This window comes from Diaporthe amygdali (genome assembly GCF_026229845.1).
Source record: "Diaporthe amygdali strain CAA958 chromosome Unknown NODE_6_length_1560011_cov_65_102424, whole genome shotgun sequence".
NCBI classification, from domain to species: Eukaryota; Fungi; Ascomycota; class Sordariomycetes; order Diaporthales; family Diaporthaceae; genus Diaporthe; species Diaporthe amygdali.
The window spans coordinates 801647-814140 of NW_026517026.1; the positions used below are offsets into that span (position 1 = coordinate 801647).

The following is a 12494-nucleotide window of genomic DNA, read 5'->3' on the forward strand; positions in this document are numbered from 1 at the left end:
CTTTCAAAGGTAACGCTGACCAATCTTGGAAGGTTGGGAGCAACTTTCAGGCTCCGCACTTCCTCCTTCCTTTTGGACGGCCATCATACTCTCATCCTCGCAACTTCTACTTTCATTTTGATTGCATCAAGTCATACCGGCGGCTGATTCACCGTCTTCATTGCCGACCTGCGTCTTGCCACTGCCACGATCGAAACCTTTGTTCGAGGCCTGAACTGCGAACACTAGAACTGCTATTCCCCGGTTGTCTCGGCTTGCAAAGACCTCTTTCGAACCCTCAGTTATCCCGATCAAAATAAATCGCCTGTGGCCAAGATGGTGGGTCTTCTTGACTTACCGCTCGAGCTGCGAGAGCCAATCCTCCTCGGCGTGGTTCTTGACACCATTCAGCAGCAGCCAGAGGGCCCTCTCTCGATCTACGGTGAACCATCCAGTCGGCATGTTCCAGTACTCGAGCCTTCGTTGGAGTTCCGCAGGACCTTTTGCAGACCTCTTCAGCGCCATGCATCGCCCTTGCTTCTCATAAATCACCAGATCCGTAACGAGGTCACTCATCTCGTGCTCCAGCGACTGGGCCAACGGATCAATGACGCTAAACTGGACTTCGTGTGCATGGACCGGAAGGGTCTTTGGGCGACTTGGCTCTCAGCACCGTTTCCCGCCACTCACCTACACACTGTGAACGCTCAAGTTCGAAACTTCACGAGGATCGTCCCATCTCTGGCTCGTGCAGCACGGTCCAGACTTATCAGCACCAGCATCGGGCAGGACGATGATTGGCAAGGGGAACGACAAGTTGCTGAGATGATGCGGGACTTCCTTGCGAACTTTCTACGAGGCCAAAGGGCAGCCACCATACTCTGGGACACGCAGAGTGCCAGAAGCTATTCTGAAAGTGGGGCAGCCAGTCGAACGATTCAAAATCTTGTCATCGACCTTCCCTTCGAGTCGGATCCACGGTATTCGCCTCGTGAGCCTGCACTTGCTTGCCACAACATGTACCGCGATGGTATGTACTGCATGCTCCCATTCGAAAAACGCACCGCCTTACTTTTCGCCCGATCTTTGCATGCTCAAATGCTGAAGACCTTTGGCGTGTTGCCCCGACATGGGATTTACAACCATTTCCCCGATATTGTTTTCGAAGGAATCGGTGTCATCGACATACGAGTCGGCGGTGTTCAATTTCGAACCTTGGACGTGGGTCAACTCCTCGCAGAGCTGCCCCACAGTGAGGACTGGCTAGCACGCTACGTCAACAGGAGCGAGTTTTTCAAACTGAAGAGAATTGTGGAAGAGAAGCGAAAGGCCGCCGGCTTCCGAGTGATGAAAAGGTCGAACCAGGAACACGAGATCGTGGGAGCTGCAGGAGCGATAGCCGCCATACTGGCGGGAAGAGATGAGAGCCTTGTGGATAAGGCGGCGGCGCTCCGAGATGACACGACGCCTCCTAGACAGCCAAAGACGGGCGAATCTGTTGCCTTCATGGGTAAGACTGTGTTTGTCCGAAACGATGGCACTGTCCTCTCCGGTCAAGCAACGTTTTACTCTTCTGACTTACGGGACTTTATGGAACTTGATTGGATGCTGCGTGGACAGTTCGAAAACCATGTTGGAGGACCGCGGTCGGATGTTGAGGTTGCACTCTTCAAAAGCGAAGCCATATTCATTGGGAGAAACACCATCACTTCTGGAGACGCCACTTTCTACGGCCGAGCAAAGCAAAGAAAATGATTTTCAGTAGGCTGTCTCCAACGAAGTGACTACTCCCAAGAGGCATGCGATGATCATCGGCCTTGAAACTGATGGATCCTTCACGTGTTCTTTAATTAAGGTATTCTGGTCACGTTGGGGAGATCCTACCTGCATCGGCCTGTCCGCTGTGTCACGCATGGAACAGGCTCAGTGTGCGGTCAAAGTTGAGCACCCACCATGGGTTTTGCCTCTTAGACATGCTCTTTAGTGGGCTTGCGTCTTTAAAACTAGGCCGATAGCTCAGTGCTGTCTGGCATCCCACAACTTTGCGTGCTATGCGCAAGCTAAACTATCACCAGATCATTCCACCGTGTCAAGAAAAAAAAAAAAAAAAAACTAAAAATAAAAAAAAATAAAATAAAAAAAACTCGAGCATTGCGCACGACAGCTAATCATGAACGAAGGACGAAGAAATTGCGCGCGCTCAAGGGGTAAAGATGAGAAATGGGTGCTGCCGCATTGGCCACTCGACTCAGCGCAAAAAGCACAAGACGTACATCATGGAGCAGCAATGATTTCCCTTTCACCATACATAGTCATCATGAAACAGCACAAAAGCTCATCACACACAACACTAATGATTCCCCCCTTCACCTTCCATAGCCAGTCTAATATCAATCAATTCAGTCTGAAAGTCGTGCCCCCACACACACCGGCTTGGATAAGGTACAGTCGTGCTGGGCCCTTCCATATTGCATCGAGGACCCATCCAAACCCAAAAATGGTGATCCTGTACTTGAAATGGAAAATATTTCAGGAAGCAGCGAAATCTTTACAAGGCTTTCAGTGACTGATAACCAACAATCACGAGTGAGAAGATAGGGCCAAGTTCGAATGGTGTTGTCTCTATGCAGGGTATCTCAGGATAAGTATACAATAATAACAGGACAAGGTCCTCTACCCATTTCCGCATATGCAAAATCTAAGCCTTCGATTGCTCTCGATCGTCCTGGCCCTGTGGCTCAGACTCTGCAGCGTGGTCCCACAAGAGGGCGTCCCAGGCACCAAGATCCGGCTTCGGGGCGGTATGTGCCTTGGCAACGGGCTTCGGGGCCTCTCCTTGATGCGGCTTTGACGCCCCTCCAGGCCCAGGCCGCGATTCTTTCGCAGGCCTACCCAATTTCTCATCTTCTGGTCGTGCCTCCCCGGCCGGTGATGGCTGTTCCTCTTGGAGCGGATGCCGGCGGATCTCCTCTTCAATATCTCGCAGTTCCTGCAGAGCAAAAGAGCCGTCTTCTTCTAGTTCACTCTCCCTCGTCTCAAGGATATCCGCCTTTTCTCGTTGATGCTGCTCCTGCTCCTTCTCTTGCTGCTCAATCGCCTCTTTTGTTAATTTGTTCTGCTCGACTGTCTGCTCCATCAGCTTGATCGCCTTGGCCTTGTCGCTGATGCGGGAGAATGCACGCATAGTCCAGTCGTCGCTCTTGAAGCCCGCAGCCTCGAGGCGCCGCATAGCCTCTACGGCCTGTTTTGTATTACCGAGCCTGGCATATCCTGTAGCGAGGGTATTCCAAGTGACGCGGTTGGGCTTCACCCCATGTAGTTGCATAAGTTTCAGGATGTGCTCGGCTTCTTTTGTCCGGCTGTTCGTCATGAAAGCCTTAATAAGAATGCTCCAGGTATGCACGCTAGGGTGAGGGTGGCGGATGGGAGATCTTGCCTCTCCACGGTAATTTTCTGTGTCGGACATGCCAGTATGTGGCCTCGAGTTTCCCCCAATCGTTACTCCTCGATCTATACCGGTGCCATCAGCGGAAGCGTCTGTGGTGTCTGTTTCCTGCTTCGCTAATGCCGAGTCGAAGGCGGAAACTGCTTCCTTTGTAGCCGGATTCAAGGACGTTTTTTTACTGGTCTGCGGCGAAGTTGCGTACAACGAGGCGGGGGCTGGCACAGCTGTGGCTTGAGCGGAATCCGGCATCATGTCTCTGGTTATATCCAGCATGATACGCAGCGTGCCTTTCCACTTGAGCAAGGCTCTGAGAACAATGTCATGGACAATGGATCCCTGCTCCTGGACAAGACTTTGCGCCACCGGATTCCCTTCTCTGAGCAGCGTTTTGAACTGGTCATAGAACAGAACAACATCGTAAGGCCTGGGAAGGTGTCGAACAAAACCCATGATCATAAGACTCAATGTCGAAGAGGTTGGCTGGATGACTTCTTTGGGGGGCAGAGGCGAAATCTCGTAGAAGGCCCCCTTCATTTTACTCGGAATGAATCCCCGCAGCTCCATGAACTCGCGGACGTCAGTCAAACGCGGCGTTATGAGAGTTTTCAGGGGCTCGGTGTTGAACAATCGCGAGAAGATTGCGTTCATCGGGCCCCAGACCATACATCTCGGCCGATTCCGTGCACCTGGGACGCGTGGCTCTTTCAAACAGGCGAGAAATGTGGCATGGATAATGTCATTCCAGACCACGGGATCTTGTATGCCAGCAGCACGAGCATCGTGTGCGAAGCGCAGCATTGCATCGAAATCTCCACATGCCTTGCAGCCGTTCATCATGACTGAGTAAGTGTGTCCATCGGGTTGCACACCGTGTTGCTTCATTACCTCGAAGACCTCTACCGCCGTGCGTAACTCCTTCTTGACGCAGAGGCTATGAATGATGGTTGTATAAGTGATGACGTTCGGTATCAATCCCAAATCGAGAAGAGAATGGAAGAGATCGGGAGGCGTCACTAATCTCTCGTCCGGTGCCTGCAAATCACCCTTCTCAAAGGTGAGTAAAGAGGTGCACAGACTTGTGCCAACAGGTGTGTTGATATCCAGTAACTTGTTCCCGCACAAATCCCGACAGATATCGAGTGACAGATCCTTCGTTGCTGACATCTTGGCGAAGCGACTCGCGAACTGAAGCAATGTGTATTTATGCAGCGGAACCTCATGCGCCATGAGCTGATGAAACCAATCTTCAAGTTGAGTTGATGGGAGGGCATCTAGAATAGAGTAAATGGCGTTCTGAGTTAGGCGGATATGACCCTTCTTGCCGATTTGAGAAGCTCGAACGGCCATATCGGCCAGATCCTGGGCACAGTTCTGCCTCATGCCAGAATCCATCTGTCTAAGATGATAGGCCAGAAATCCAAGGCTGTCTTCGATCATGTAAAAGGGCAGGTATGAGTCTGACATTAACGCTTGTAGCACCATTGCACCCTTTTCAGGAGCGCGTCGCAACGTAGTGTAAAGCAGAATCCTGTTCCTCGCCTTCTGTTTGTGGATAGGTGACGAGTAGTTGAGGAAAGACCTGATGGAGTCCACGCTATCAAGGGCGAGGACACCATTCAGCATCTGGCGTTCAGTGGATGACGGGTTTTTGCTCTCAGGGTTCAACACTTCTTGTAGTAATCTTTTCCATGAAATGAAGTCTGCGGATGGCTTCGCGAAGTTGCTCCGTTGTTTTTGGTTCATAAGTCGCAGGTACTCGAATTGACCCTTGTCTCTTCGGCCCAGAAGCACTGGAGCTGCTCGACGGTTTGAACTGACGTCGGCTTGCTGTGAGGGGTTTTCATTGACCTGCTGTCTTGCTGGTAGACCATGCGACGCCTGTGACTCTTCTTGCGCGACATGTTTGTGATGTACCACTTCGATGACACCGTCCAATGCCTCATCAACCGCCACAGCCTCGGTGTCTTCTTCCATTGGCTGCCATACTCGGTCAAGGGGTCGTTGTCCCGCCTCGATTTGGGACTTCGGAAAAGTCGTCGACACGTTTCTAAAGGCAAACAAAGGCGGCGAAGCAAGTTTTAAGAGCTCGTCAAGGCCTCGGGCACTCGGAGCCTCGGGAGAGCTGGCGGCTGGCGAATTACTGTCCGTGGTCCAAAATCGATCGGCGTCGCGGTGATCTTGAGCCACATGGTTCTCGTGATCCTTGCCGGAGCTGCTGCTATCGCCGGAAAGGCTTGTTGTATAGTTCATTTGCCAGCAGAGCTGAAGCGAAGGCTGGCGCCATTGTCGCTGCTGTGCAAGAGATCGCCATGGTTGCCCGAGACGCAGTGAGCAGTGGCGGCAAACGTACTGCATACTCCTCTGCGGGTCTTCGTTGCTGAACGCCGTCTACTCAACGGCAGTGTCCCTTTCATATCGTTGTCGTTGGTCGCAGCATGGCTCCGAAGCAGGGATCGGATGCCCAGTCTTGACAGATTGCTCGTTCGGAGAGTGGGTGTTGGCAGTCTGAGTTGGTGGGGGTTGATGCACGAAAAGGAATGCGACAGTTGCAAAGCTCCAAACTTTTTCCCTGATGTCGTCGTCCTGTCGCGCTAGTGCAGGCGCTCGGACCATCTGCCTGCCACCCCGTCGTCTGGAAGAGCCGATGATGATGGACATCTGGGGAATATCTCTTGGCGAGACCCTGGCAAAACACGCCCCTGCGGCTTAGAAGCATATTTGTTTCGTTTCCTTTGCCGATGGCTCATGTAGACTCGAACATATTGCCTTGGCTCAAAGATAGCCTAACCACACGTCCACTCGTCTTTGGGTCATCTACATAACACCGAAGCGCCTCCTGCACTCAGCTCTTGAATCCATCGAGGTTCTACGGAGTATGCAGGTGTCCCATCGATGCCACTAAAAAACTTCATGGTGTTATAAAATTTCGGGAGGACGCTGAACTAAATGAAGTTACCTGTTCGACACTCGCTAACTCTGTCGTGTATATGTAGCCTCTAGAGACGCACTCGGCCGATCGAACTGCAATCTTTCGGCCCAGCGTGCAGTCCCCGTCCACACATCGGACGTTGCTGCATGATTTGTTGTCCCAGGTGGTTAGATCGTTGTCATTTTCCCCCTGTGCTGAGCTCCAGTTAGCAAGTAATGCGAACCATCCTAGCAGGGACAGTGGATGATTATGGACTCTGTAATTAATTCGGGGTTGTGGCTACAAGACGTTGTCTCCAGACAACTAGGAACTACTCAGTGCTGATTACGGCTCGGATTCACCTTGATGTGTGTGTCGCGCGGCTCGGGGACGTGGCCGCGTCTCGAGGGCTTCTGGACTCACCAGCTGACTGCAGCTCGAACTTGACGTCCGCCGTCTTGCTTCTCCACAGCGGATGCGGAGAAATGGGAAGTGGACATCAGAACAATCTCAACTCTGTGTCTCTTCTGCGAAAAGTCCCTCAGCGATATTCCGCAGGCATGTTGTATGATTCTGAGATCCAATTGTGACATCACGAGACGTTTCTGAGAGGAGAATCAGGAAACCTGGCACTGAAGTCTGGTTTTCAAAACTTGAGCCGGGGCTCCTCACTAGAGTATGTCTAAGGTCCAACCAAGTTGTCGCCCCCCGTACGGGTGACAAGCTCCCATGGTTAAATGCTGTCCGGCATCTTCTCGCCCATAAGCTTGTCCTTATACTGAGCGGCGCCCTCCAAAGGTTTCTCCCACTTCTGTCTGTTCTTCGCGAAGCACTCCCATTCAGGCTCCCTGTTTTGAGCGTCATCACTCGTTAGCGAGGTTTGATGCAGTCAAGATTGGGACGTTATCAGTGACGCCGGTATATGCTGAGTGAACTCACGGAACAGTTGGATAGATTCCTAATTTGAGTATGATCATGCCTTCGAATAGTGGTGTCTGGCTGAAGATCGGACATCCGCATGTCCCGCAAAAGGCCCTGTTCAAGGGTGTCCCGCTCAATGTATCTGTGTCCTACATATTATTCAATGAGATTAGAGAGACTGCCCAGTCAATATTGACTTTATAATGAAGTCAAATCTATACCACAAAGACTTTGACGTTCTCCTTCCCATTCGGAAATTCGACCTTGCTTTCCTCAATCCGGAGATTAAAGCCAACTAGAGGGCAATAAGGGTAAGGATCAGTCTGCAGTTCTTGGAAATGTGACCTGTGAGACGGGCAAGCATACAGATCCCGCCAGCTACCTTACGACAATTGAAACAGTGGCAGAAGTAGCCACGGCGTTCGCCCGATAACAGCTTGTCGTCGGTCACGCGGACTTTAACCGCTATACGGTGAGGCCAGGCTGTCAATAGGTGCATCATTTTCTCAGAAACGCAGGCGTACCTTTGCAGAGACAGTCCCCTTCCATGTGGACGAGGGCCAGTGAGTAACAGAAACAGTGGGTCCGCGTATGTCCTTGTACAAAAGTTTAGTGAGTTGTGATCGACAACTCCGACTGGCAACGCAGGTGCGACAGCTTCATTAGGGGACACAACCTCTATTTGTAATGCCAACGAGACTGCCGAGAAATATTCAACCCAATAATGACGTAGGTAACATTGTTTCGAAAATCATTATCTGTACTTAGTAAGTACAAAGCCGTAACAGACAATCCGATTGAACAACATGGCAGTTGATCGAAAGCGGGGAATACGATGTATCGACTACATCGCTGACCTTTGGCCGGAGGGTGCCCAGAGAGGGGAACCATACCGGTGCAAGCTTTCCAGTGGCCCGACAGTGTAACGGGTTCATGAGAGGGGTTGGGGCTGGGCGTAATCATGTCAATCTTATGTCCGGGGTCGATAAGCTGGCCGGACTTGTGATCTTTCTTTCTATCACATACAATTCTTCCAAAGCAATATGGCCTCAGATTCGAGTGTATACGACCTTGTGGTGGTGGGAAGCGGCTTGTGAGCACTACCAAGTCCTCGTTCCAGTCTGCCTTACTGACTCCGCAATATTTAGTGCCGGTTCCATGACGACTCTTAATTTTCTAGAGGAATGCAAGCGACAGGATAAGAAAGGGACTGTGGCACTGATTGAGGCTGGCCAGGATGGGGAACGCTGTGGAGCATCCCGCTGGACGATGGCGTACCTCCGGCTCGACAAGGACAACCACTTTGACGACAAGTGGAAAGACGAGATGGCTCTTGTCAGCAATGGCCTCGCGGATCAGGACTACTGCCGCAAGATGGAGCAAGAAGTACCGGATACGGCGCAGTATCTTCTCGATCACGGAGTGAAGCTGAACCACTACGATGAACCAAACGTGCTATTGGAATTCAACACCAAACAGCACTTCGTGTCGCCCGAGGGAGGCGGTCACGCTATTATCAATGCCCTATTCAGCCACATCCGGAAATTTGACAATGTGAACATCATCTGGGAGACAATGGCCGAAAAATTGCTGACTACCGAGGAAGGCGAAGTATGTGGTGTGAAAGTGAGGAGACCGGATGGTAAATTGGCGAATATCCATGGGAAGCGGGTCATGCTTGCATGTGGCGGCTTTGAGGGCAACAAAGAACAGCCAGTTTTCACAAACCCCAACGTGCTGTGAGCATCAAATACTGACTCATCACAGACTCGCCCGCTATGTAGGCCCCCGAACCGAGCATCTCGAGCTCATCGCGCCAGGACTCAAGTACAACACGGGCCGAGGGCTCCAGATGGCCCTCGACGTAGGAGCGGCGACGGCAGGCTCCATGAGCGGCATGCACTGCGAACTAGTGGACGCGCGGGCGAGTAAGCCCGATGCCGTCATCTGGGGCCACAACTACGGTATCGTGGTGGACAGGGAGTGCCGACGCTTCTTCGATGAGGGCAGGCGGCACCTCTTCGCGACTTTTGAGATGATCGCGCTCGAGACGTGGCGTCATCATGACAGCAAAGCGTACTTTGTCACCGACGCGCCCATCATGGAGCGCTTCCGTCCCGGATGGGTTTATGAGACGACGGACAGGGAGCCTGAGCAGGCAGATACCGTCGAGGAGCTGGCTGTCAAGCTAGGGCTGGAGCCGCAGAAGCTGAAGGCCACTGTGGACGAGTTTAATGCTGCTGTGAACAGGGACAAACCATTCGACCTAATGGCGCTGGATGGGAAGGCTACTACGGGTTTGTCACTGAATAAGACGAACTGGGCGAATCCTGTCGAGACGCCGCCATTCTATGGTTATCCCCTGAAGCCGCAGCTTACGTTTACGTACGGCGGTCTCAAGTGTGATCTTGATTCGCGAGTGCTGGCTACGAATGATGCACCGATACCTAATTTGTATTGTGCGGGAGAGTTGTCGGGTCTTTGTAAGTCTCCCCCTTCTCAAATCCACGTTGGAGCAATTTTGTGATCCCAGTCACCGGGGAAAAGCCTTTGATTTTGATGCCAACATTATTTTCTATTAGTCTACAACGAGTACCCTCCCGCAACCTCAGTGCTTCGGTCTCTCACATTCGGGCGCCTTGCTGGCACAGCTGCCGCTCGGGAATTGTAAGGCGATATATGGTATGTACTTCTGGGAGGCTGAATCAGGACGGCGCATTATTTCGGAACACGAACAGTGTAACGAGGTACCACATCTTTGACAGTCCCGGAGCAAGTAGCATACTCATGCGATTCTAATCCTGTTCATTTGAAGCTTCATATGCATTATGTACATGCAGTATAAACCACACATCATCTTAGGCGCCTATCAGTTGGGATGTCTGCGAAGCATTACCTGCAAAATAAAATACGACACCACACCCGTAAAACACATCCCACTGATGACTCCAAATCCCATGAGGTACTTCGGCGCATCAGAGTCAGGAAACAAATATGCCCCATAAATCTGCGCCAGATTTCCCATCGCGTTAACGATGGCTAGGCTGATTCCCCTGACCTCATGGTTCATCGACCCAAAGGTTGTAGACGCATACGCCAAGGACAGCGCGTTGGACGCCCATAGCGCACTCGCCATGATGACAAGCAGGGCGTACCGCGCATGAAAGTTGTACACAGCGCACGTGACGATACTGCAGACCATGGCGACGGTCATCCAAATCGCCAGAGAAAGGCCGCGGTACTGTGGTACACGGTCCATGAAGATGCTGTTGAAGAAGGTGCATATGAACGCAGCAATGTAGATTGGCACGGTCATGTACTGCGTCACGGAGCCGGCGTAGCCGAGGCCCTGGACCAGGGTAGGGTAGAAATAGGAGAGGGTCGAGGAACCCACGATGGCCATGTAGCCGACGACAAAGACCCAGGTGCGCCAGTCCACGACGGCGCGCTTCAGGGCTTGCACGTGGCCGAGCTTCTCTTCATGGTCCTGGGTGTTTGGACGGGCGTACTGAAGGCGCTTGATTGCCAATTGGCGTTCGCTGTCTGTGAGACGCTTGTCGTTCTCGGGGAAGTCTAGGAGAAGGAAGGAGGCTACTAGGGAGAAGCCTGCTGTAGCGGAGCCTTCAACCTGTTGTGATAGGGTATCAGAATGCGGAGTCCATGTCCAAGTGCTTGTCTTGGCGGGTGATAGTACTTACGATAAACAACCACTTCCATCCAGGAAGTCCATGGGCGCCATCAAGTCCATCCTCAATAGCCCCTGCGATGAGCCCTCCAAAAGCTCCCGACAAAATAGCAGCCGAGATGTAAACGCCAAATCTTTTCGCCTGCTCGTTAGGTTTGTACCAGCTCGACAACGTAAGCAGCACACCAGGAGCGAACCCGGCCTCAAGCACGCCCACGACGATCCGCAGTCCGATGAGAGCCTTGTAGTTTGGAACCCAAGCCATGGCGATGGTGACACAGCCCCAGAGAAACATTATGGTCGGGAGGAAGACAGAGGGCTTCGTTCGGGCAAGAATCATGTTGGAAGGGACCTCGAAGACGACGTAACCCACGAAGAAGACTGTGAGGGCAATGCTGTATTTCGTGGAGTCCATGTCTAGGTCTTGGGTCATGCCGGCTGTTTTGGCGTTGCCGATGCTGGAGGCGACAGGCGTGATTAGTTCATGAGACTCAACCAACTGTGTGTAACTTGGATATTCTTCTTAGGCATACTCACTTTGTACGGTCCATGTACGACAGCAAGTACATCCCCCATATCGCAGGAAGGAGGTAAAGGTCAATCTTTCGAACCAGTTTGCGCTCCTCTGGGGTGTCTGGCACATATTCGTCGACCACTCCGAGTTGGTGAGGCTTGGGCAAATCGACGTAGGCATCTTCATCGTGTTGAGCGTCTGCCTTGCCCGTATTGGGATCCATGGTGCATGAGGCAAAAAAGGCCCAGACAACTTTCTTGATAGGTTGAATCAAGAGAATGACTTTGAGGCTGCTTGAATGTAGAAAATACAAAACAAAAAAGGGCCGAGTGACGCGAAGAGGAGAGACGAGGCTCGACGTCTTGTTTTAAAATTGGACTGACCGACTCGAGGCTGACACTGTTCCGTTCAAGTTTGTGACCACAACGGGAAGTGTTCAAAAGTGAAATAGATATACTAGTTCATCCAAGCATGGATCTGCACTGCAATGGTACAGTCAAGCTCAGGTCCTAGTATACCAAGCCTTCTAAGCTGGCTGGGCCTCGCTAGACTTCTACCCGACTGCCACTTGTGCAAGGTGGTTCGATCCCACGAGCTGTGCGTCAATCCTAGTGCCTTGCATTAACCCCTTGTTCGACTCGTCGTCATGATCCTGCAAATCTGTCAAATGAACGCCAGCCCCGGACAATTCCGGATGAGGCACCTCGGTCAGATGCCGGCCAAACCCCCAGAATCAGACTTCAACCTCCATCTGGGGCCCCGCGTCTCCACAGAACGCTTTTCAGTGGCTCCATATTGAACGAGCCCGGCTGAGCTCAATGCGGGCATCCCGTTCAATCACAGGGGCAGTTCCGGACAGCTCCGGGGATCCCCTGGTCAAGTTCAGGCGCAGCTTATGGACTTTTGGGATGCCCTCGAGACGCGGCCTGCACTCAAATGCCACTAAAACTTGTTTAGAACTACCTGTCGCAAAAGTTGGCCCGTAATCTATGACAGTGTCTTCATCTGTCCGATGAGAATATGTGAAGATAACCCCCAAGCC

The 12494-nt window shown here is 52.0% G+C and overlaps 5 protein-coding genes across 5 annotated transcripts; 3 read left to right on the forward strand and 2 right to left on the reverse strand.

The window, feature by feature from the left end:
* Positions 1-315: 315 nt before the first annotated feature.
* J7T55_000991 (uncharacterized protein) lies at positions 316-1734 on the forward strand (the record flags this gene model as incomplete). Its single annotated transcript, XM_053140263.1, has 1 exon — positions 316-1734. One exon carries the CDS (start codon positions 316-318, stop codon positions 1732-1734), a length of 1419 nt encoding a protein of 472 aa, XP_052996639.1.
* A 943-nt stretch (positions 1735-2677) lies between these two features.
* J7T55_000992 (uncharacterized protein) lies at positions 2678-7309 on the reverse strand (the record flags this gene model as incomplete). The annotated part of the gene is made up of 6 exons (XM_053140264.1): positions 2678-5716; positions 5822-6107; positions 6433-6547; positions 6756-6793; positions 7112-7180; positions 7272-7309. 6 exons carry the CDS (start codon positions 7307-7309, stop codon positions 2678-2680), a joined length of 3585 nt encoding a protein of 1194 aa, XP_052996640.1.
* Positions 7310-8296: 987 nt separating this feature from the next.
* J7T55_000993 (uncharacterized protein) lies at positions 8297-9924 on the forward strand (the record flags this gene model as incomplete). The annotated part of the gene is made up of 4 exons (XM_053140265.1): positions 8297-8346; positions 8402-8895; positions 9038-9736; positions 9836-9924. 4 exons carry the CDS (start codon positions 8297-8299, stop codon positions 9922-9924), a joined length of 1332 nt encoding a protein of 443 aa, XP_052996641.1.
* A 198-nt stretch (positions 9925-10122) lies between these two features.
* On the reverse strand, positions 10123-11675 carry J7T55_000994 (uncharacterized protein; the record flags this gene model as incomplete). Its single annotated transcript, XM_053140266.1, has 3 exons — positions 10123-10881; positions 10952-11396; positions 11476-11675. The coding sequence occupies 3 exons, from the start codon at positions 11673-11675 to the stop codon at positions 10123-10125; spliced, it is 1404 nt and encodes a 467-aa protein (XP_052996642.1).
* A 423-nt stretch (positions 11676-12098) lies between these two features.
* On the forward strand, positions 12099-12398 carry J7T55_000995 (uncharacterized protein; the record flags this gene model as incomplete). The annotated part of the gene is made up of 2 exons (XM_053140267.1): positions 12099-12236; positions 12312-12398. The coding sequence occupies 2 exons, from the start codon at positions 12099-12101 to the stop codon at positions 12396-12398; spliced, it is 225 nt and encodes a 74-aa protein (XP_052996643.1).
* Positions 12399-12494: the final 96 nt, after the last annotated feature.